The 24,066-nt window shown below is 39.0% G+C and overlaps 2 protein-coding genes across 2 annotated transcripts in view; one reads left to right on the plus strand and one right to left on the minus strand.

Moving 5' to 3' along the window:
• Positions 1–1,193: 1,193 nt before the first annotated feature.
• On the minus strand, positions 1,194–6,437 carry TEX36 (testis expressed 36). The gene is made up of 4 exons (XM_009820486.2): positions 6,384–6,437; positions 5,525–5,656; positions 2,838–2,918; positions 1,194–1,442 (listed from the first exon to the last, which is right to left on the minus strand). The coding sequence occupies exons 1-4, from the start codon at positions 6,435–6,437 to the stop codon at positions 1,194–1,196; spliced, it is 516 nt and encodes a 171-aa protein (XP_009818788.2).
• A 3,278-nt stretch (positions 6,438–9,715) lies between these two features.
• Positions 9,716–24,066, plus strand: part of EDRF1 (erythroid differentiation regulatory factor 1) — a 28,191-nt gene continuing 13,840 nt past the window's right edge. The window contains exons 1-13 of the mRNA XM_059821062.1: positions 9,716–9,781; positions 10,801–11,009; positions 12,469–12,535; positions 13,423–13,548; positions 14,073–14,197; positions 14,661–14,820; positions 16,072–16,173; positions 16,464–16,585; positions 17,594–17,705; positions 18,420–18,567; positions 18,641–18,749; positions 19,081–19,192; positions 23,393–23,653. Coding sequence (XP_059677045.1) covers positions 9,716–9,781; positions 10,801–11,009; positions 12,469–12,535; positions 13,423–13,548; positions 14,073–14,197; positions 14,661–14,820; positions 16,072–16,173; positions 16,464–16,585; positions 17,594–17,705; positions 18,420–18,567; positions 18,641–18,749; positions 19,081–19,192; positions 23,393–23,653 — 1,719 coding nt within the window. The remainder of the gene's footprint in view (positions 9,782–10,800; positions 11,010–12,468; positions 12,536–13,422; positions 13,549–14,072; positions 14,198–14,660; positions 14,821–16,071; positions 16,174–16,463; positions 16,586–17,593; positions 17,706–18,419; positions 18,568–18,640; positions 18,750–19,080; positions 19,193–23,392; positions 23,654–24,066) is intronic.

Consider the following 24,066-nt stretch of genomic DNA (forward strand, 5'->3'; position numbering starts at 1 on the left):
AAGGTCACCCATTGCATGCTGATACAAAAAGATATATCTGTTCACTAAGAGGCAGAAATCATTTCTTAACATAACTCATTTTCAAGGCATCTCTTACAATGCAGGGAATTCTAAGGGTTGAGGGTTTATTTTTCCATTTATCTTGTAAACAAAGGAAATTATCCCATAAACTAATGCTTAGATTTTTTAGCCAACATTATTTTGCATAGCAACAAGCTTATTTCTAGTATATTTTGAGATACAGAGTTTGGTTTATTATTTTATTGATATTAATGGAAATTATCCAGAAGAGGAAAACACATTATTTGGAGGTCTGACTCTGATGCCTTCCGTATCCTAAAGCCAGTAAGCATTCTGGGAGCAGAGCACTTGGAGGATTGGTTCTGAATTCACTTCTTTAGGGACATGTAACTATAAATCATGAGTTCTTTTCAGATCCAGTCCACCTCAAACTCAAACCTTCATGCAGCCTTCTACTTTCAGCTTGAGCTTTTTTTTCCCCCCTTATGGCCACGAATGACACATACATACATACACTCACATTTTACGAGCGCGCACACAGGCATGCAAACATTGTTTACAACATCCTTTCTTTCTTTACTTACACAACTGCTGTGTTACAACCAAACATTACAGCTATTTTGCACAGCAATCCAATGCGCAGCTTCTTTTTTATCTAGTTTCTTTAATGGGTAGTAACCTCCCTTCATAGCCATGAAAGCTTTCAGAAAAGTTTCTCTCTTACCTGAATACGCAGTTTTGGCTCCCTGTCATGGTAAACCGTCAAAGATCCAGTTCCATCATATACTTCTGTCAACACAGATGCTGTCAGCTGCTTGAAGTACAGCCATACCACTGATACTGAAGTTGAAGGAGCTTTTGTATCAAGATGAGGGTAAACCAGTATCAAATAACGCAAGTACAATCACTACCTCTGTTCTCCTAATAGAGGTATTTCTAAAAATATGTACAATCATTCTTTTCCTTATAATGCTCCTCTTCATTGAAATTTTGATAGTAATATATGTCTTCAGAGTAACATACGATTGTTGATTTCAATGAACTCTCAACTGTACTACCACATTCACTTTACACAAATGTTTATTTCATCATCTGTTTGAGTAACAAGCAGTCCAGATCTTGAGAAAAGGCTCTGATGATGTTAAGTTGGTGCTACAAAGGTGTTTTTAAAATTAAGATGACTTGTTTGGCTGCAGGGCTTTTTCATTCTCAGGAATGGGTTTGTCAGTGCAACATTTTTCTGAGTGGTGTTTTGGATGCCGCCTACAAAATGGGCTCTCAGTATTTTGATCTTTCACAAATGATGTCTGATAAATGGTTAAGCCATCCTTGTTGCTAGGAACTGATTCATGAGCCCATAGGAAGAAGTTCTGTGAGTTCTGTTGCCGTCTCTCTGGTTCCACCTTCCTCCGGCCCATACCCTAGAAAAAAAGTGAAAGAAAAATTCATGTAAACATATGACTCACAATCACAGTTTCACAGATGAATCTTGTAACAGTCACTACCCCACTGGGAAGTTAACGAAGCTGTTACCACAGTGATTTCAAGAACTCATGGCTGATCTTTAGCAAGTTAAAAATAATATTGTCAGACTTGCCTGTATGAACATTTCTCGTTGCATATATAATGGGAAATCTGTTGACCTTCCATCTCTTCGTACTAATAAACCACTTATACTTTGCATTTCTGTAGCGTACTATATACTCAAAGCTATTCAGCTATACTCGGCTAAATTAATCTACAGAGTAACCCAAAGAAATAGGTTAATAATTTTATATTTGGACTGCAGTAAAGAAACTGAGACAGACCATGAAATCTGAATCTTCAAAACTATCCCTTGTGTGTCCAAACACAGAGAGACAGAGCCTGATTTTCACACTCCATAGCTTGCAGGAAATTTATTTGGAATTATGGTTGATCAATATCTCTAAAACTATGAGATACTGCACAAAGCACACAGAAATGGAGGTTATTCAGTGAATAATGAATACCAAACAATCTAGGTCTAAGAAAGCCCAAAGTCAGACCAACTTTGAATATCACAATTGGCTGCTTCCTCCTCTACTCATTATCTTGTGAACTGCACTATTTCTTTTGCTGCCTAGAAGGATGTCAACAATCTAAGAAAAGTGGAAAAACATGAAACTATTCACCATACAGAAAAGCCCAAAACAATTTAAATTCTATCCAAAGTTGAGGCTTCTGCAACATACATTTAAACAGGTGTATTATAAAGAGATGTGGATTGGAAAATAATACATTCTGGAGATATATTGTGGGTGTCCCATGGATTTTGGTTAAACTTATGACAAAGATAAATCTGAACCAAATATGTGGGACTGTGAACTATGAGTGGCTGAGACCCCCACAGAAGTTCATCAGAAGGCCAATTACTTGAAGCAGACTAATAGGACATATAACTGGGTACAAAATCATGTTAAGACATAAAAACCAGGATCGCTGGAAAATGCCTGTCAGAGACCCAAATCATGGGGGTTTTGCTCCCCTTGAATTCTGCCATTCTCAACGACCATGTGTGCTGCTGTATGCCTGTCAGAGACCCAAATCATGGGGGTTTTGCTCCCCTTGGATTCTGCCACTCTCAACGACCATGTGTACTGCTGTATACCTGTGCCAGCCCCCGAGAAGTCCCATCCCTATACTAATAAAAAGTGTGGTTTTCTTTGCTGTTTGCATTTTTCTCACAATTTTTAGCATCTATAATGTTTGCAGGGGAGAGTAAAGATACTGTGTTTAATCTCTGGCAGACTGAGAGATATGAACTTGCTTGATTTTTCTTAATGCTGGGTACTTACAAAATCAAAATACTCTCCTACATTCTGTAGACAGTGTCTGTTGTCATGAGAAGAAAATGGGAAATTGTTGTTCACTGCTCTCTGAAAAAAAGAAATTATAGCAAAAAAATATGAATTTTCACATACCTTGTTTGGAGTCTACTAGTCTTAGTTCTTGTATTGGGACAGATGCTGAAATTACAGCTGCCTATGTCCTAACACAGAAGTCATATGAATATGTTAAGTCTTCAACTGGACACAATTTTATAGGGGAAATGTGAACCCTCTGTATTTTATTTTATTAAAAAAAAAAAAATCATCAGGAGGATTTGCATTCCCTTGACTTGCTCAATATACACATTATTAATATAAAAGTGTGAATTTTCAACTAAGAAATTATACATTCTGTCTGCAAGCAGCAAAATACTAGATATATGTCAGGATTGCCTTGTTTGATTCACCAGTAAGTCTAAAGCTAATTAAAATGAACTACAAAAGGGACCTCAAAACTGAATTAGTCTATGATTTATGTACTGAATGTCATAGACACTGCTTGTTGCAGGGGAAGTGGAGGAGGTATTAATTGCATAACTCATTTATAATCTCATTCTTTAACATAATGTTCATCCAGTCTCTAAAATGAATATAGAGTTTTAGAAGAAAAAAGGACAGCTGCAAAAGAACTATTTTAAAAGTAATTTAACTTTTTTTTTAAAGTGCGTTTATTATATATCATTGCAATATTATTAAAACAGCTAAACATTGAAACACTGGAAACTCTTCTGGACTATTAGATTGCCTCTGTTCTTCCCCAAGCATTATTTTCCTGCTTCATGTTGGGAACTTTATGTTTTTTCTGTAAATGCTCTAGCAATTTTTACTTTTAACATTGTGGAATACATTTTGCATGTTCCAACTATGATATTCACCTCCAAACAGAAGAGCAAGTTTGAATGTAACACAATTTAAAAAACGTGTTTCAAGAGTAAGTGGATCTGAATCAGTTCTAAAGATAAATGTAACTGGAGGCCTGATCCAGCAAAAAAAATTACCAAATACATATTCTGCCTGCCTGGAGTCAGCTGCATGATCATATCTTAGGGTATCTGGTATACTAGACAGATTCTCTACCTTTTTTAGGTACGTGCCACCACGTTCACTTGTTTTCTCATAAAGATTCAAACAGACCATAGTTCAATGAGTAAGTAAATTCAACAGAAACATTCTCATAGATGTGTTTAAAAATAAGCACCTTCTAAGTCAGTAAAATGTAAGACTTACTAAAATATCCTACTGCAATTACACGTCAATCTTAACATTTTAGGAATAGTGTTTATTACTAGTGCTTATATGCTGCAGGAAAATTGAAAACCAAGATGGTAAATATTGAATATCATATCTTGGAAGGATTCCCCATATTAACTAATGGTTAAAAAACCTATTACAGAATAATTACAGGACTACCATGAAGTAAGAAATAAGAGGTAATGTAAGCTTAAACAGTACTGTATTTCTGACAAAAGTAATTAACCTCACAGCCAGTGAGTTCCCTCATACAGAGAGATTAGAGACATCCAGCTTCACATGCAGTGAGCTTCCAACTCTCTACCAGCGTTTTTTAAAAATGTCACATAAACAAACTTTCTCAGATTGCTCCTGTGACATCACATTTTAGCCTTTAATGCATCTTCGTACTCTCACTGCTGACCTCATTTTAATTCTTCATTTATGACAGACAGGAATTCCACTAATTAACAGTGAAGGCCTGGTAAATACAAGGCATAAAACATCAGGTGAACAGTCATACAGGTGTGATAAAAGGCCCATCTAACCTGGTTCTCCTTTTCAGACGGTGGCTAAGGCCAGATGCTCCGCAGAGAGGTATATGTAATATCAGCATAATGTATATGTATGTTACAGTAAAATCTTCTCCTTTTCTTTTCACTAGCCCCAAGCTTCCCTTTTAAATATTCCTTTCTAGCCCATTTCTGCTCTTCATTATAGCAAAATGTGTGAAATGAACTCAATATAACTGCTATGCTTATAGAAAAAGAAAATAGAAAATATTCTGTGCACAAAGTGGGTGGATAAAGCAAAGCTCAGTGTGATGATAAAATAAGGACATAAAAACGTGCTTATGAAATTGTAATATTTTAAATACTCGTGATTTTAAAATACTGTATTTTGTTTGTTTCCAAAATTGTCCCAAATCTCCTCATTTTTAAGCAAGCCTTAAAAGTGTTTCAGATGGGAAGCTTGTAACTTTTTAATGATTAAAAAAATAATCCTTTGCCTGAATAGACAGAATTTCTGACATTGAATTCAAAACAGATCATGAAATTTCAATTAAACATCCTTATAGGGCTTTGCACACAGGTTTCGGACTGAGATCGATGATAATATGTTCTGGCACATAAATGTGTCTCAAACAGCTATAGTAGCTAATAAAAGGGAAAAGTAATTGATGCTGGAATACAGCAATAACTACAGCAGGACTTTCAGTATCCAAAAATATAACTGAGTAACAGCGAAACATGTTTCTTCCTCAGCACAGCTAGCAATCATTTTACTCCCTGAGGCAGAAAGTCTGCCAGTTCGCTATGACTGCTTTGCTAACTACTCTAAGTGCTATTCTTACTTACAACTTAGCAAGTGATACCTTGCAAAAAGGCGCTCTGTAAATTGACTGTATTGCCACAGTAACTCACCTGCTCCCGAGCTCTGTATGCTAGCGGCAATCTATCCTCAATATACTGAGCTGCTGCTGAGTTCTGGACCTGTTTTAGTGCAGAGCTTGTAGTTGACTCAGGTTGACTCTGGCATACTCCAACATGAGCAAACTAGAAAATAATGAAAATTGTGACCCAACAACAAAAAACCCCAAACAAATCTGATCAGAAAAGTGCGCAAAACTATTTTCCCATTTATTTTTTATTATTTGGATTGCAGCAGCACCTAGTGGCCTCTGGAAGAATCAGGAGCCTCCCACACACAACACAAACCCTACCATAAAGACCTTATGACATAGATCGGTAAAACAGACATGAATATTATTTCTCCAGGAACTTTCCAAAAACTGTTTACATAGCGATAATCCAACTAGCAAAACCACTTATGCTTTAACGTCTTTTTTTTTTTTTCCCCCCATGCTGCTCCCGCTGTTATATGACCGTAGGTTTGAAAGCACAAAACTTCTGGGGAACAGCTCAGCCAAATGCTAGGCCCACTGGTTGAGAGACTGAAGAACAGCCTGTGCCAGCCGTGCCCTGGGATGCCCAGACCTCCCCACCCAGGCCTCCAGCGGGCGATAACCGAGGCAAATGCCAGCTGGCATTTTCCAGAAGATAAAGAAAATCAGCTAGGACTAAATATAAAATAAGAGACCTCCAACATTGTTGGAAAAGTGGAAAAAAAGTCCTGCCAGAGTTTGTTTTAGCACACTTCCTCTGAATACCCAGGGCGGTTTTTCCTCATAAACATCAGGAACGGGAAACCTCCTTTCTGGCTAAGGGACCCTTAGCACGGCGTTTTTTCGAGAGTTTAAGGATAAAAAAGCCCGGCGCTCACCCAGGCGCCGGTGCGCTGCTGCTCGCTGGGGTGGGACCCCGCGCCCTTGGGCATGGCTCCGTGCCCCCGGCCGCTCCGCCCGGACCCCCGGCTGCCACGGCGGCCGCTTGTCCCGCTCACAGAGAGGGGCGGGCCGGGGGGGAACCCTCCGCCGTGACGTCAGCCCCTCCCTGACTGCGTCACCAAGTGATGCTGGTGTTTCGGTGAGACCTAGGCGGGCGGAGGCAACGCTGCTCTTACCCGCCGACTGCAGAAGGGGAAAAAAGACTTGGTGGAAGTGTTGAATGCTGTCTTAAAATGGGAGGGAAATGGAGTTCCGTTTAAAAATTAATTAGTTCTGCACAACTACTTCAATGACACTCTACAATCTGAATGGCAACATCTGAAGAAAGGAGGGCCATTTGTGAGAAAAAAAGGACATCAGGGGTATTTTTAAGATGTAACTTCACACTCTTCTTAAAACCGCTTTACACATCCACACAAATTAATCACCGACACAAACAAGATTTGTTAAAAAAAAAACCTGGCGGCACCTTAAGGATATTTTTGCCTTCAAGTTTGAGCACTGACCTGTAAACATCTGTACTATTTAACTGCCAGCACGCTCTGCCGGCAAGCGCTGCCCAGGCAGGGGCTCAGGGAAGCACACGGGGGACTGTGTCCCTCAGGGAATCTGGGGGTGGCAGACAGTGCCGGAGCACGGATGCCATCTGCACCGTGCCACTCGCCGGCTGGCCAGAGAACTCCCTAATCCATTCATTCGTATTACATAGTCCCCAAGATCGATGCAGCAGGCTTGGGTTTTTTTATCTATAACATTTTGTAACACATTTTTATGGATGGGGAAGTGGAGAACCAACCAAAATGTAGGGCTTATTTCACAGAAAGAAAAACTGAGGCACAAAGCTCTTGCGTGCCGTGAAATGAGCCTGTGGGTGAGCTGTAGACAAGGCAGAACTTCTCACTGAACCAAGCAGAAACCAAGACTTTGCCTCCTGGGCCTTGACAGGCTGTAAAGAACATGACACTTTTATGGTAAGTGGCCTGTTTTCCAGTATACTGATATTCAAGGCTAACTTGTGTGGGAATCAGATACCATGGCTGGCAAATGGAACAGGAAAAAACACGGTACTTGTATTAGTTAAGTATGAGTGATTCAGACAGTCATAGCCATCTACAAAGTGCAATTACAAAGTTCCCGCGGGAAAATCTAGTTTTCCATCTTACTGTCGGACATAGGTAATGATATCTGGGAATACTAGCTGCCATCATGGAGTTTTTCAAGGCTTTCTTCTAAATGATCTACTTTGTTTCTCTAAGTGTCTGTTGAACTTTTGATAATACAGATAAGAGCGATTACGTGGAACTTGTTATTAATGATGCCATGCTGCAAGTTACTTTTAAGTACAAAAGTAGGTAAATGACTTCTGTGATGATTTACATAGACTAATGTAAACCTTTTTTATGAAAAATAAGCTGTTCCAGGTCATGCAATGTTGGTTAAGAAAAAAAAACCAAACAACTGTAAACAAACTGTAAGAGCAACATGTTTTGAAAAACTTTCATGATTGTATTGTCATCTCAGCCTTGACTGTAATGAACTGTACTGATGTCTGAATGTGCCAGGATCAGGTCAGAAGGCTGTGGAGGTAACTCATGCTATTTTTAAGACTGAGTAAGCCAGTGACAGAAACAACTAGAGAAGGGTAAAGACCGTGACAGGCAGAGGAACCTGTAATTTGTTTTCGTTCCATTCTACTAATTTTCAGATTCAGTAACTTGGGGCCCATTATTGCAAACTCAAACAGCACTTTGGCTTTTAAAGTATTACTCCACTAGAATCCCTTTTTTTCTGAAGGGCTGCAACAGTGTTGTATTTACTGCTGTTTTCCAGTGAGATATGGGTAAAGCTGAAAAAGTTTAAGGATGAAACTTAAAAGGTCCCTTCCTAACACCATGAAAGGATTCTAAAGGAACTAAGGCACAAATAATTAAATTAAGGAAGAGTTGTGCCAGTCTACAATAGCAGTAGGCATAGTCCAATATAATAAAAGTTTGACTAAAACAGCTTTAAAACATTATTTCTTAAATAGATTCTATATGTGTATTTTCATACCAAAGTGTATTGTTGTGTTTATAATATTGTTGTTACTGCTAAAAGACATATGCTTTGTGTTAGTCAATATATGCAAAATCAGAGTATTTTAGCTTGGTTCACCAAGAAAACAAGGCTTATGCAACTGCACTTTCTGTCTCTGAGATCCCATAACAATTTTCAAATCTTCAGGCCATTTTCAATCAACTTTGAGAGAAAGAATTTCAAAGACGACTAGCATCGCCTAAGCTCCACGAGGATCAGGGGCAGGACAGAAAAGTACCCCCCTGTAAAAAACAGGCCCTGGCCTGGTTGATATATATATATATATATATATAGTCTAGGAGGATGATGACAGGCAGTCAGCATTTGTGCTTTCTGACCTGTACTGTTTCTCATGGCATCAAAAATAAAGAAATTAGGAGGAAAATAATAGGTATTAAAAATCCTTTGGGCACTATTTGCTTGCTTAGGCCATCACAGCTAAGCCTTTGTCAAATTCAGTGTGTAAGCGGAGGCCAGCACGCTGCAATTCTTGATCCCCCACACCCTAAGGTGCCTCATCACCAAGTTTTCACTGGTTTCATGCAGGTTACAGTTGTCCAGCACATCAGTACACCCCATCAATAAGCCTTACCGGCCCATTCCCTTACCTAAGCTACCTAACACGGCAATGCACCAGTCCTTTCTCAGGTCAGGGTTGGAACAACCCCGGTCAGCCGGGTTCCGGGAGCGCGGGCCATGAGCAGGCCCCAGGGGCTCGGCCGCTCCCTGCCACACAGAACGGCGCCCTGAAGACCGCAGCACCTCACTCTCTGGTGCGGCACAGAGTGGCATGGCAGCACTAGCTGCTGCTGCTGGTGCTGGTACAGCCGCACCGCAACCACCCGCTGTCGGCTCATCACCCCTGCGGGAGCGGGAAGCTGCCCAGGGAAGCCCAACCAGCACCTCAGCCGGGCGAGAAACGACCCGGCAGCCCCACAGGCAGCTGCCACCGCGCGCCGCTCCCGCCTTTCCCCTCACGCCTCGGCCCCGCCCCTACCGCCAGCCCCACCCTCCGCGCTCTCCTATTGGCCAGAGCCCGCCTCCTGGGGCTTTTCGGGAAGTCGCGCGAGAGGTGCCTGTTCCCGGCGTGACGCACTCCCCACCGGCAGTGGGCGCTGACAGCGGCCTGACGCCTCCGCCTGAGGGAGCGCCCCGGCCCCAGCGCGGGCCGGCACCGGAGGGCGGGCGGAAAATGGAGGACCTCTGCGGTGTAGGGGGTGCCGCCCCTCTGAGGGGAGACGCGGAGGAGCCCAAGCAGGTAGCGGCGGCGAGGGGGGAACGCGGCTCTGCCTGCGGTGCGGGCAGCGGGAGGGGGGTCCCGCGGCTGAGGGGTGCTGCTGCCCCGCAGCTTCCCCCGCTCTCCCGGAGCCGCTACCGCCCGCCTCAGCGCGCCCCGTGTGGGGCGTTCGGCGGCCCCGGGGCGCCCCGCGGGAGCAGCGCGGCGGGGCGGGGCGGCCGGTGGCACCCGCGGCGGTCTGGGGCCGGGCGGGCGCTCGGTGCAGCGGGGCCGGCCGGGCTGAGGCGCGGGAGGGCAGCTGCCGGCGGCGGACCGGGGCGCCGGGCGCTGCCGGTTTCGGTGCGGCAGGCGCGGGGCTGTAAACACAGCCCACAGTAATGTTTTAAGTTGCCTCATAGGCGTGCATCCTCTTTCCAGTTCGGCGAGTAAGGGAATGCTATTGTCAGGGCTGGAGTACAGCAGGGAACGTACTAATTATGATTAAGCTTTAATTGCAAGCAGTATTTCTGTTGTTATGCTTAAGTGCAGTGTGCTGCGTTGCATTTACATAAATAGTATCCTGTGGATCTATTTTTCCCTCAATGTGTGTTGGATCAAAGCTCTTAATGCAACTGTGACAGCTATGTATTTTGCTGTGTTTGAAAAGAAATATGCAGTCACAATGCTTACTTATTAAGACAGAAACGTGTTTAGCTTTAATGTTGGTGTTTGTTAGTGAACACTTACTTTCGCAAACTTTTGAGGCATTAGTGTGGACTACATTTTAGTTTTGGCCTTTCTGAGTAATTTCACATTCTGTGGGGAGCTGACCTTAATAGCACGTTAGCCTTATAACTCATAAAGCGGAGCATGCGCTTGACGCAAGTGTTGGAATCAGGGTAACTGAAATACTCATGAGCATATGCAGGAGAAGGTTATAAGTGAATGCAGGACTGGGCTTTGGTCGCTTACCATTAAAAATAGCTTATCACAGACCGAGTCTGATAGTTTTAATTGCTATTATTTTATAATTGAAAGACTAATTTCCCTTTGAAAACTAGGGGTCGGTATTGTTGCTTGGAGGCAATGAAGTGAAAAGCAGCGCGGTGGTGAAATACTCATCTGCCCCACCGCAAGCAGCGTTTGCCCGTCTTCAGGAGAAAACAGACTTGAAACTTCCACCTGCCAATTGGTTACGTGAAAGCGCTAAGCTGGGACCAGTAGGTACAACCATTCTTGGCAACAACAAAAAAAGTAAACCGTTTTCGAGGTAAGTAACAGCAAGCTCTTTTTTCCAGGCCTTTAAGAATAATACTAATAGTGAACGTGGACCCTATGTAATTCAAAGTACAGACTTTTTACCATAGCAGCTAGCTATTGCTTTTTCTTAACAATTCTCCCTCTAATTTTTCATCCTTAGTTCTTGCCTGTATGCTATAAACTTGTCTCCTTTGTAAATGATTAATGATGCTGGCATTGCTATTTATTTTTTTTCAAGTGCATGTTGACACCTTGCCTGAGACAGTCAAACTGACTTCATGTTCTTCTCTGGTTAGCTGTTGTCAGTTGGTCAAAATCAAACTAGACTGGTTCAGCCAGTCGTTCTGCCTTTGGTAACAGGTGAAAATGGAACAAATGTGCTTTCCCGTGAAAGTTACAGAGCTAATTTATAGCTGTTCCGGATCTTTAGAAACTGGAACTGGCTAACTAGTGGCAAAAGAAATTCCATAGTCATGTCAAGAGTGAACACAGAAGATGAAATAAGGGGTAAACCCAAAAAAACAGTGTTACCTTTCATTATGGATGTTTGTTAAAGAGTTGGATGAGTTGATTTCAGTGTGTTTACAAACAGGAGGCTTAAATCCTGTACTAGGCAAGCAAATTCAGACCATGTCAACTAGTTAGTGAAATTTAACAGTTTGTGGAGGGTCTGTGTTTAAATCCTCATAATCTGTTTTAGGAGGTGTACATTTTTGAGCAGGGTAATATGTTTCTTAGGGCTTTATGCATTTTTTCCTGTGTATTTTGGTTACTATTTTTTTTGTCAAATAGAGGCTAGCAGTTTAATCTCTCTGTCTCTAGTGTCAGTATTAAAAAGCTAATTGTGAAAATATCACTTCAGACATGTGTTATGTATTTGGTTGCGTTATAGTAATATCTGGTTTAATTTGAAAGAATGATATGTACATTGAAATAGTCTAATTTAATAGCTTGTAATTTAAAGAGGCCTTTATGAGAGTGGCTGAAGATACAAGGATGTGTTTGTTAAAATGTGGGCCAGTTTTAGAAAACATAAATAAGAGATAAAATGAAATTACAGCTGCTAAAATGAAAGAATTTAACGAGCTTATCTTTAAGGCATTAAGCACTTTGAAAAACTGTTCTCCTTTTTAGAGTTAAAAAAATAAGATATCAATTTCTCTAATTTCCCATAGCTGTCTTAACAAACACTTTAAATAGTTCTGATTTTCTTGATTTCAGTGGAACTTAAAATACATCTTAGAACATCTTGAAATTGGATCTGAGCACTTCCAGTGATATCTTTGGAAAACTTGAGGAATGCCAAAATGATTTTGTTAATTAACTTTAGATTGTTACACCTGGTAATGTTTAGCTAGATTCTTCTTTTGATAAAAAAAAGCTTTCAAAGATTTAATAAGCTTTGGAGAAGGAGATCTCTTTTTACTGTCACCCTGCATTTGTCTTAACTTGTAGTATTTTCTAAATAGCTTTGGGATGGCGTATGACTTCATTGACTCAGTTGGGAATGATGTCGATGTTGTTTCTGATTCAGAGGTATGTATGTTCCATCATTCAAACTCTTATGTTGTGTAAACCTTATTTTAAGATGCTGTCATAGCTTCTGTCATCTTTGTGCCCTTTGAGGAAAAGTATAGATCCCCTAGTGAAACACAAACAGATCGTTTAACTTCTGCTCTGTCATTTAAGGGAGTTGTGATCACTAAGAAATATATAGATAAAATCATATTTCCTGTGGATTTCTACAAATAATCATCACCTAAAATACGCAGTTCAGTGAATGCAGCACATCAGTCTTGCAGTGTAGTTGTCTCGTGTGTTTGAATTTGGTTATTTTGATGTAAATTATTACTCCTAAGATGACTTCTTTTTTTGTCTTATCTAGAAGAGATAGCCCCCCTCCAACCTCCTTCTTTCCTCTGATTTTTGCCAGCTTTTTTGGTGCTGGTAATATCTGCAGAATTCAGATAAAGCTATTCAGAAGAAGAAACATACATGTTTGACAGATTATTATTCAGACTTAGATGTCTGTCCAAATTCCCCTGGATATCTGACAAAGTGTTGGTATCCATGTGGTGACGATAAAGCTTTTAATATCCAAACCATCCACTTGCATGTTTTTGTCACTTTTGATGATACCTGGTTGTGATGATCCAAACAGAGAGATCATGTTTAAACCACGTATGTGGTTTATACTAACTACTTGCTCTCTTTATCACTGTCCTTTGTGTTCTCTGACCTCAATAAATGCAACTTCTTGTGGAATGGCTGCCTTAAAATCACTGGCACTATAAAGTTTTATTTGCCTGCCCATGCCTCTCCAGTGTTAGTAGTGTATTCTTTGCTTACAATTTCCTAAGAATTGTTTTACAATGCAATATAATTATATGGAATATAATCTCTGTTCTCTTTTCTCCTGCAAGAATATTAAAAAACTCCTGAAGATCCCTTATAGCAAGTCACATGTGAGCATGGCAGTACATCGCATTGGGCGGACACTTCTGTTGGATGAGCTAGACATTCAAGAACTCTTCATGAGATCATCTCAGGTTAATTGTTTGGTTTTTGTTAAATATGTCGTATGGTCAAAATGCATTATTTCAAGAATAGCGTAGCGAGCAAGAAAGCACGTATGTATCAACATTCCTGAGAACCATATGCGAGTACAAAAGGTGCTGTATTCTGCAGCAATCCGTTTACCCACAAACTGCCTCTGATGTCCTATATTTATGGTATTGTAGGATTAAAATTCCATGTCCCCCATCACATTAATTACTTCAGTATTGCTGTACTATTCTATTAATTTTATTATTAATCAGTATTTGTTGCTGTGTAATCTCTTACTGTGTATCTGACTTTCTAATGAAGTCAACATTTCAGTAAGAATGTAACTTTTCTAGAAGACACATTTTCAATAAATGACCAATTCAAGGCTTTAGCTGGGAAGTTATTTTCTGGTTTTTGGGGTTTGAGGTTTTTGCTGTTGTGGATGAGTATTCATAAGTTAATAAGGCACTTAGTTTACTTTGTAGCTGCTTCTTGGCATTAATTTGATATTTATGATATTGCCTAGACAGGGGACTGGACATGGCTGAAAGAGTTTTATCAAAGGCTGATTGATCAGAAGTGGCAACGAAAAAAGAAGAGTAAAGAACATTGGTACCAGAAGGCTATACTTTCGAAATTCTTGTATTACAGGTAACCTTATATCTGCATGAATCTCTAATTCTGCACCACTTCATTTGCCTGGTTTCTTGTCTTGAAGTAAATGTTAAAATTTTATTATGGTCTGTCTTATTTACTGATTTATACTTATGCAGAGAAAATTGAGGGATGAAATCAGGAAATAACTTGTAAATGTTTTTAACAGGAATTGAATCATTTTAAATATTAAAGTATAAAATAAACAGTGTGACTTAATTAACTGCATGTCTCAATATTCCTTCTGAGAACTGGGTTTGAGGGAAGAACAACTTAAAATATGCAAGGTAGATTGTGACACCTGCTGTAATATTGTAAAAGTTTGCACAACTTGTCAATATAGCAGTCTTTTAGCATATTAGCAAAGTCATTCTTTGAGAACAGCGCATCAAATATAACAATTCTAAAATGGATTCTGTTTGCAAATTGTCGACTGAGATTTTTAACGTTGCTTTGTCAGCATTAATGGAGATGGAGCTGCTCAGCCTGTTCCTTCCACTTCAAAACAGCACCAGGAGGGTCCTGTTTCAGGTGAGGGTGATGAAGCAGGAAGGGCCTCCTGGCCAGCTCCTTTTGAAATGCCTTCTTCGTTATCTGAAGATCCGGGTGCCTCTAACCAGGTTAGTGTATATAATGTTTTAAATGACACCTTATTCTTTGTAGAGACATACATATTGAAAGGTTTTCAAAGGTGCTGCTGCAGAACTCTTTGCTGAAAGAAATGAACAAAGGTGTTAGGACTTGGCAGTATGTGTGGTTTAGCTTATGTCAGTGTTTCAGAGCTCCAAATTTCAGAAATTATTTTTTTCTGTCACCATAATACTAAATACATATTTATCTATGCATTTTTGAAAACCAAAACATTTGGCTAGGAGTAGTAATTAATGACTTTAACAGTAGGAAAATCTGATACTCAGAAGATGTGTACGGAAGCCTAAGGTTTTGGCCTTTCTTTTTAAATCTGCCATTAAAATGAATTTGTTGTGGCCCTGAATTTATTAGGTGAAGAGGAAAATGAAGATCTATGAAAAACGTTTGCAAAACAGTTAAGCAACATTTAAAAATACTTGCTGTGCGATTACACAAGTGGAAGGGAGATAAGTTTATAGTAATTATGCAACAAACTATGATTAGTATTAGGCCCTAATCCAGGGTTTCAGTCTGGCTAAGCTTGTTCCTGAAAACTGTTAATTCCTGTGGTTTTTTAGTAATATAATACAGGAATTGATTAAATTTTTGAGAGGTTGAAAGAAATTGTGTTCAGTCTACATTAATATGATAATGATGCTGTCTATAGTTTATGCTTAGACAGTATTACCAACTGGTATGCCAAATGGCTTGGTCAGCTAACTTATGAAGGCTGTAACCTACATTATCCATAAAATTGTAACTGCGTGTGTTGTGGTGTAGTAGTGGAGAAGTATTTCAGTACTTGAAAGCTTTTAGCTATTTCTCTCTTCCACCTTCTTGAGGAGCTATTGCCTAATACAGCAGATTGTTTGTCGTAAAGAAGCTGTTGTGCATTTGTACAGTGTCATTTTCTTTAATTTATAAATAAGACATCATGGTAGAGGTTTGACATTCTGGAGACTGATAATCTGGTGCTGACCTGGGGTAATAAAGTGTTTCTATAAAAACTTTCTGATTTCTTTCCAAAGCCTATGAGAATATAAAGTACAAAATTTTGTTACTAGCTCTAGAAAAGAAGCATTCTAGTCACTGACTAGAGGCTTTTTGTAGTTTAATACATATTTATTTAAAAATGGTGAAGGTAAAGGATTTTCCCTTATGCTTTTGTTGTTCGGATTTTTTTTAATGGCCTAACTTTACCTCAGCAGTAGAATCACTCCTTATCCTTGTGCTTTTCACAGGGAAGTGTGCCTCTTGAACCCTCATATATAGTGGGGCATGTGGCCTCAGCCCCCAAAGAACAAAACCTGACTACTTTGTTCAATGACGGGGAAAACAGTCAGGTATGCTATATGTGAAATTTGAGCTCAAACACTGAACCCCCAATTTAATAAAACATTTTAAAATTTGGTCTAAATTGGAACCAAGAGAAAAACTAAGCCCGTGTAGAAGTAGCTTTTGTGGCATCTATGATCTCAGTCTTTTAAGTTAATGTGAATATGTAGCATAGTTCATCATGTGCTGTCTTTTATTTGCTGCTTTTGCTTCTTGCTTTCTCATAATTCCACAGAATGTCATAGAAAACATGTTTTATAGCAGTAGTTTATAGACCAATTTTTTTCTCTTAATGAAGGGACTTAAAAATGACTTTGTTCGTAATATCTTGTGGACCTTTGAAGATATCCACATGTTAGTAGGATCAAATATGCCTATATTTGGAGGTGGGAGATACCCTGCTGTGAGCTTGCGTCTCAGGTGAGTTTTGAAGTTAGTGATATATATGTGCCGGCCTTCACTGACTTGTTGCTTTGCTTCCTATTTAGCTACCTGCATTTTGTTTGGTTGACTTTTAATTTTTACGTGCAGTTTAAAGAATAAAATTCATGCTTTACATTTAAATGGTGATGGCATTGTAAAGTGCTGGAAAATGGAAACAGTCCTATAGCCATGCCACTGCACTGGGACTTGAGATGCTCTGCTGCTTTTTCTGGCTCTGTAATTAAATCTTTATTTGAAAGTACTGGTGGTTTGCAGCCTTTCCTGATTTCAGTGTGAGAGTTGAGTATTAAAACACTTCTGTACATCTAGTCCATAATTTCATTCTATTCTTATTCTTGTAAGAGGGCAGTAATATTTCTCTCACTGGGATTCTGAATTTCAAGAACTGCTAGTTGGGGACTTCCTAAGTACTTAAATCTTGTGACTATAGTAGTTCTAAGTTCTGACTGTCTTACTGTTCACTAATACTTCATGTTGATCACTTGATTACCACTTTTTCTGTTCCTGCCTATGTGTAGGCAAAGAATGAGCAAAAACTTGAAACTCGCTTGGTGTATCTGTCAACTTTTTAAGACGCATTGAGGAATTAACAGTACCTTGCTTTGCAAGGAATTTTGGAAGGTCTGGGAGAAGGCTTGTGCTATAATCAGTTGCAGCTAATACTGCTATTTCTTTAGAACTTCTTAAGTATTTATTATTTTTGTAATAGTGTGACATCTGAAGCTTGTTAAAGTTTCAGTATAAGTGTGGGCAAAAATTCAAAACTGGCGAGGGAATGTGAGTGTATTCCATTGGAGAGATCAGTACATCTGTTTTGTTTGATGTAATTCCTTGTTTGCCTCTTTAAAATAGAACAATTCACAAATAGTTTTAGTATCCATCTGCTCTCAGGTGACTTAAATCTAAATCCCGTTAGTAAACATCCCTAATATTTTCTGAAGAGTAAATAAAGACTTAAATAACACTAGGAATGTTTGTTTTTAGGGATAACAACAAGCCAATAAATGTGCTAACAGGAATTGACTATTGGTTGGACAACTTAATATGCAATGTACCAGAGCTTGTGATGTGCTTTCATGTTAATGGGATTGTTCAGGTAAGACTGTCCCTTTGCATTATGCCCAGTTCATCTGTTCTTCAGTTTCTGAAATTGCTCCGATTGTAACAGATTTCTTTCTAATCTTACTGTTCTGACAAAAATATTACAGGAATCCGTTACTGCAGAATGAGAAGCATCCATGCAGCTTGCAACAGCCATCCAAAAACATTATGTTCTCTTTTTTTCTCCTTTCCATCTATGTAAGGTTCCTGCTTCCCCCAATGTATGAATGAAGGCAAAAATAAAACACGTAGCAGCAGAAGTACATCAGTTTCTTGCATCTTAATCTGTAGTGTTCACTTGCCAAGATACATGCATACTTAAACCTTTGTTTGTATTTACTGCTTTAGAACAGACCACACATACCAGCTGAGTTTCTCTTGTACCTGGTAGCACATAGTTGCTTACTAGGCTGATTAGGTTTCACTGAAGTAATAGTTAGATGTTGCACTTTTTTTTTCACCTCTTGTTCTCCTTTTACTTTACCACATTTGTCATAGAAGTGAGTCCTCTTTAACGCTTTTATTGAGTAATCAAGATGTGCTTGCTTTTAAAGTCAATCATAGAAATTAAGTCAATTTATCATGACACCGTATCATAATAGTAGCCTTTGTTTCTTTTAGTGGTTAGGAGACACTGATGTATAGATTTTTAGGGGGTAGGTGGCAGAAAACCCTCCTAATCTTGAGTTTTAACATACATTCCTTGCAGAAATATGAAATGATCAAGACTGAAGATATTCCCAATTTGGAAAACTCTAATTTTTCTACCAAAGTGATAAAAGATATTGCTCAAAATATCTTATCTTTTCTGAAATCAAATTGCACCAAAGAAGGACATACTTATTGGCTATTTAAGGGTAAGTAGATTTAGATCAATTAAAAAGATTTACGTTAATGTCATGTTGATTAACGAAAGGTCTTAACTTTCAGCAAGTGGGAGTGATATAGTAAAGCTATATGACCTAACCACCCTCTGTGAAGAGACAGAAGACAAATACCAAAACCCTTTTACAATGCCAGTGGCAATTCTTCTATACAAGTGAGTTTTTCTGATTTTTGTTGCAATACTTAATTCTTGGTGCAGTTGTATTTGTTAAGAATACAGACCAAAAATTATGATGAAATGGAAATGCATGAAATAAACATCTTCTTTTACACATAAGCTTGGTAAGCCTCAGTACCACTAAATCAAAACAAACCTTCTCATTTTCACCATTTTTTCCATGTAAACTACACTCTTCCTGAGTAAGTCTTACAGACCCATCAAAGTTTGGGAGAGCTACATTTGCAGTAGTATTGTCTAAAGCTTTTTTTCTTCTAGCACAAAGAAATTATCCAGGGTTTTACTATTTTGTTTAACTTTCTTTTAGAGTTGCTTGCAATATGATGCTGAAGAAAAACCAGAACAAGAAACACTATGGCACTATCAGAACGTTGCTCCTTAATTGTTTGAAGTTACTGGACAATGGCAGGCATCCTCAAGTAAGAATTACGTGTCTTCGTGTAGCTTTGTGTAAATCTGATGGAAATGCTGTCGTCATAATGCACCTGGTTATATTTTGTGTGGTACTTCCTCCACCTGCAAGGGAGAGAATTTAAATTTATTTATAAACTTTGAAAAAGATTTATGTTTACAGAAACCTCAGACAATTTCTTTTAAAATTAGTAGCCTTCACTGACCCTCATTGCTGCATGAGTCTTCTGTCCTGCTCTAAAAAGGAACTTGCCATTACGTTTGCTCTTTTGCTCTTGTTCCCAAAGAGCCCTTCTGTGTTTGGAAGCTGCACAGACACTGAAGTAGATCTTATATTCACATTTTACAATGTCTAGCTAAGAAAACCATTTTTACTCTGAAGGTGGCTGAATGTTGGGACAGGTCAGAGAGGTTATAGAGTCTCCATCCTTTGAGCTACTCAAAGCCCAACTGGACGTGGTCCTGAGCAACCTGCTTTGAGCAAGGGGGTTGGGCTCGACAGTCTCCAGAGGCCCCAACCTCAACTACTCTGTAGTAGTGGGAGAGTCAGAAGAACCTCAAACTCCTGATCTCTTCATTAGACCACTGTATCAGCCATCAGTACTTTGAGATGCTCTGCACTTTCAGAAGCAGTAAGAAAAGTAATGAAAAGGAGATGAAGCTGTATTGACCTCCTTTATTCCAGATACTTGATTTGGGTTCTTTTCTAAGAAAAACAGGAATCTAATTGTTCTGAAAAACAAGTAGTTTATTAAAGTTTAGGGAGGTAAAAAAAGGTGCATATGTCTTAAGTTTAAGTATTACTGCTGCTGGATGTGCTAGCTTCCTTTTTAGTTGCAGAAGATAATGGAGTGTGCTGCTTTCTCATTGGGATTTTGACCAAGTCTATTCACAATGTCTTCCTTGTCTTTAAATTGAGAAATCTGTAGGTTCAGAGTGGTATAAGGGAGTATCAGTGTGTAAACTGGGATACTGCAGGAGGCTTGGAAGTTGGTTGAGTAGGAGCTGCTTTATGCAGGCTATGGTACATTAACAGGGTAAATTAACATTTTTACTATTTATAGGCAATGCATCATAAATTTCAAAAAGAAATATCTATACTGAAACCGAAATCTAATCCAAAGTAGAACTTAATTTACACGTAAGTGGTCTAGATTTAAGCTGCTTCCAACTAAAAATTGATCCCAAAAATGTGTGAAAATATATTTAAAAATGGATTACAAAAGACATGGCAGATATTAACTAAATGAATAAGTATTTTGTAGATTGCTTCTAAAGTTGTGGAAAGGTCTCAAAATCCCACTACAAGCTCTTGAAAATTATTTTTTTTTTTTTGCTTGCATAAGATTCTTCTCTCGTTCATCTCTTGTGATCTACAAGCCTTCAGAACAGGCAATGCTCATTCTTTACCAGTTGTTTTTTATTCTCTTCTAAACTTGATCAGGCTTGAATCCCTTTCCTTTGCCTTTATGGCATTTTTAACTCCTTAAGTAACTTTTTAGTAGGACAGGAGAGAGTGCTTATTTGAGCTGAACAATTGAATTCATACTCCTGCACAGTGGTGGCCTTTTGCTTTCTCAGCAGTTTCAGAAAACAGCCTGGTAGAATAACTGATTTTCTGGGACTTTTTTTTTAAACACCTCTGTAAAAAGCCCTCCAAAAATACACAAGAAATGTAAAATGTTTGATTGGTAGTTCAGACAAATGTCTAATGCCAAAAGGTTGCTGTTCTGATGGGGAAATTACTTAGCATAGCTTACATGATATAGCAGTGTTACTCTGGAGAACTTGTATCTCAGTTCCACTTTGTATGAAATTACTGGACTGTATTCTGGTCCGGCCTCACTAGACTCCAGCAGAACCAGGAGCTAGAACATGCCTATTATTACCAGAACCAGGAACTGCAAGTAAACATGCTGTCCTAAATAGAGGGCTTCAGTGGCATTAAATGTAATACCTTTTTTTAACAGTCAGAAGTAGAGAGGATGTTGGGAAGCAGAAGAAAGGAACGTGGGCACAATTTTTTGTGACTGATTTTTATTTTTTTATTCCCCTTCCCTGGCTACCCTGTTGCTATGTTTTAGAAATTACTCTTGACTTTTTTGTATTCAGAATGTTCAGGAAGTAAAATACAGGAGTTGATATCCCTCAGGAGAATTTCAGGGGAGTTAATTGCAAATCCTTCACTTGACACTGACTTGGCATTGGGGAAGAAAAGGCATCTCAAAAGCAAGAGATTTCACTGTAAAAATGTGTTCTAGAACTTATGCCCTGTCATAATCACTCTGTGTGCATGAAGCAGTAACGCAAGTCTTTTGGCAGTCAGATCATTCTTAAGGTGCCTAAATCCAAAAGTTCAACCCTGAAAGCTATTATTTCGTGTTTGCATAATCCTGGAGCTACCAAGAGTCAGTAATCTAAAGTGGAGCCTAAGCACTTACTATGAAATCGTTCATGCCAATTCAGGGACCAGGTGCCCAAAAGCAGGTCACTTTAAGGCATGTATGTGTGTTCTGTGTTTTGGTTTTATTTTTCTGAAACCGGATCTGATGCAAATTCCTTAGCAGAAGACTCATCTCTTAGTGTCAGAATTCCTCGTGATAGGAGTGCGAGAGCCGTCTGAGCAAGAGTTCAGTCTTCAAGTAAACTTGAGGTGGAAAGAAAAGGGCTTAACGTTTATTGTAAGCTAGTAAGAACAATTCAATAATCCTTAATTGTTAGGTGTGTTTATGGTTCCAAAATAACCTTTCCTCTAAGCGCTTCTGCTCTTAACGTTAGAGGAAAAAAGTGTATGTACGTGTGCCTATAGTGTGTATACGTACTTCTCATCTTGCTGTCTTAGTCTTTGATGTGAGTGTTGAAGTGTTCTGGAACGCAGTCTGATGCTGGATCAGGTTGGCTTCCAGATGTTCATGTTTCTTCTCTTTTGAGTGGAATGGGTAGAGGTGATGGAGTGACACGCACAGGATTGCATAGTACAGTTAGGCGAGAAATGAGGTTGAACTTTGGTACGTCTTGCCTCAAGGCTTTTTATTTCTGTATAAAACCAAACTGAAGCAGGGGGGAATGCTGCTTGTTTTAGGTTGTTACCAGTGTGCATTGTATTTCTCCTGACTTACATAGTTTTATTTCCTTTCTCACTATAAAAAGCAAGCTACAGTTACCTCTACAGCTATATGCTGTTTGTGCCCTGGTGTCCTGTCTGACCTCTTGAGTTTCAATTTGAATCTCTTATTTGTTGGGTTGTCAGTTTTGGTGTTGGGTTTTTTGGTTTTGAGAAGTTGAAAATGATTTCCTCATGCTCTAAATTTTTAGTACTGTGAATGTTGCTGCTGATACAGAATAGCTTTTAAATGCTTGTATCCAATATCTCCTCATTCATCAATGTATTTTGAAACTCTGGCAGTGTGTAATATTAAAGTACATAAATGAATAAACTGAAGAAGCAGGAAAGAATGAAATGCAGACCCTGAATGCTTAGCCCTACCAGAACATAGCTTTCATTACTTCCTTATTTTTCTCCATGCAACAGCAGTCCAGAGAAGAGAAAGGGTAAATACCTCCTTACTGTCAATTAAGAAGATAGCTGGTGGTTTTTTTTCCTCTTCTGGCAGATTTTACCTTTCTTGCCTGAATTAGAACAAAAGTGGAGAAGGTAAAAGCTTCTCTGGAACGCAGCATAGCTGCAGTTTGAGAGAATCTGTAAAAACTCAAAAGATGCAAATAAACAAGGAGTTTGTTAGGATTACAGACAAAAGAAGTAAGTGGGGTGATCAAGAGCTGCCCTTATTTATTTATTTATTTTTCTTTTAAGAAAAAAACAAACAAAACCATCTTGGGTTGTAGTGGCCTGTATTCCCAAGTTTTACCTTTATGCTCTCACTTGCAAAACAAGAGATGAAGACCTTGTAAGCTGGGGGTTAAAACCAAGCGTGAGCAAGCTTAATTGCAAGGGCTGTACATACATATACAGATAGTTGATAAGATATTGTCTCCAGCTATTTGCTTCTTAAACTTTGATAAAATTCAGTGCTCAAAAATACGGCCATACAGGGGGTGTGTGTGTGTACAGGCAGTATTTACAGCTTACCAAATACCTACTTGCATGTACTGTTTATTCCTTATTCTAAGACAAATTATATTGATGTCGTGTCTCAAAAGAAAAATCTAACTTGAAATCACTAATTTTTTTTCTCTTACTTAAAAAGATTATTGCTTCAGCAAACTACATGTTATCAGAGCTTTTTCAGTTGGACGAACCTAAAAAGGAAGACAGTACGGACTTCCCTATAAATGGAAATTCTGATGAAAGTTACAGCGAGGAAGAAGAAGAAATGCCAGACAGTGATGAAAACGGTTCTTACAGCAACAGTTCTGATCCACCAGATGACAATAAAGCAGTGGCTATAATCAAATCTGTTGGAGAGTTATCAGTACCGGAAAAATACAAGTCCGTTCATCGAATACGTGTAAGTGAAGTTGTAGATTTCTTTAAGGGCTTTCTTTAAAGATTCAGTTCATGTAGCAAGGTTTGTTATTGAAATTCAGTTATCTGTTAGTTTTGTCTTCAGGATAACTGAAGCCTGAGGCAGTGGGGAAAGAAACTTTTCATGAGCTGCTCATAAAATTTGAGGTCTTTGAATTTTACAGTATAGCAGGTTTAACATCGATTTTTTTCCCCTGCCATATTGCACATGTCCTTTATTGCATGATTCTGCATTATCTGGCTACAGAAAAATTATTCCTGTCATGGCTGCAGAGAAAATAATGCCAGCTGTGGCCATGTGTAAGAGCTGTAGATGACCACAAGTTTGTGTGGATACCTAGGTTATCTTAGGTTTTTTTCTGGAGCAATATTAGCATTTGGGTGGTTTTTTTCTGG

The sequence above is a fragment of the Gavia stellata genome, chromosome 9 (assembly GCF_030936135.1).
Source record: "Gavia stellata isolate bGavSte3 chromosome 9, bGavSte3.hap2, whole genome shotgun sequence".
Taxonomy (NCBI): Eukaryota; Metazoa; Chordata; class Aves; order Gaviiformes; family Gaviidae; genus Gavia; species Gavia stellata.

What these genes read in the sequence shown, in the direction of transcription:
- TEX36 (XM_009820486.2), bottom strand. Translation starts at nt 6,437, where the DNA reads ATGCCCAAGGGCGCGGGGTCCCACCCCAGCGAGCAGCAGCGCACCGGC. An exon ending in AGCAGCGCACCGGCGCCTGG is followed by an intron (nt 5,657 to 6,383) that starts GTGAGCGCCGGG and finishes ATTATTTTCTAG; the next exon opens with TTTGCTCATGTTGGAGTATG. An exon ending in TAGGAGAGTATTTTGATTTT is followed by an intron (nt 1,443 to 2,837) that starts GTAAGTACCCAG and finishes CTTTTTTTCTAG; the next exon opens with GGTATGGGCCGGAGGAAGGT.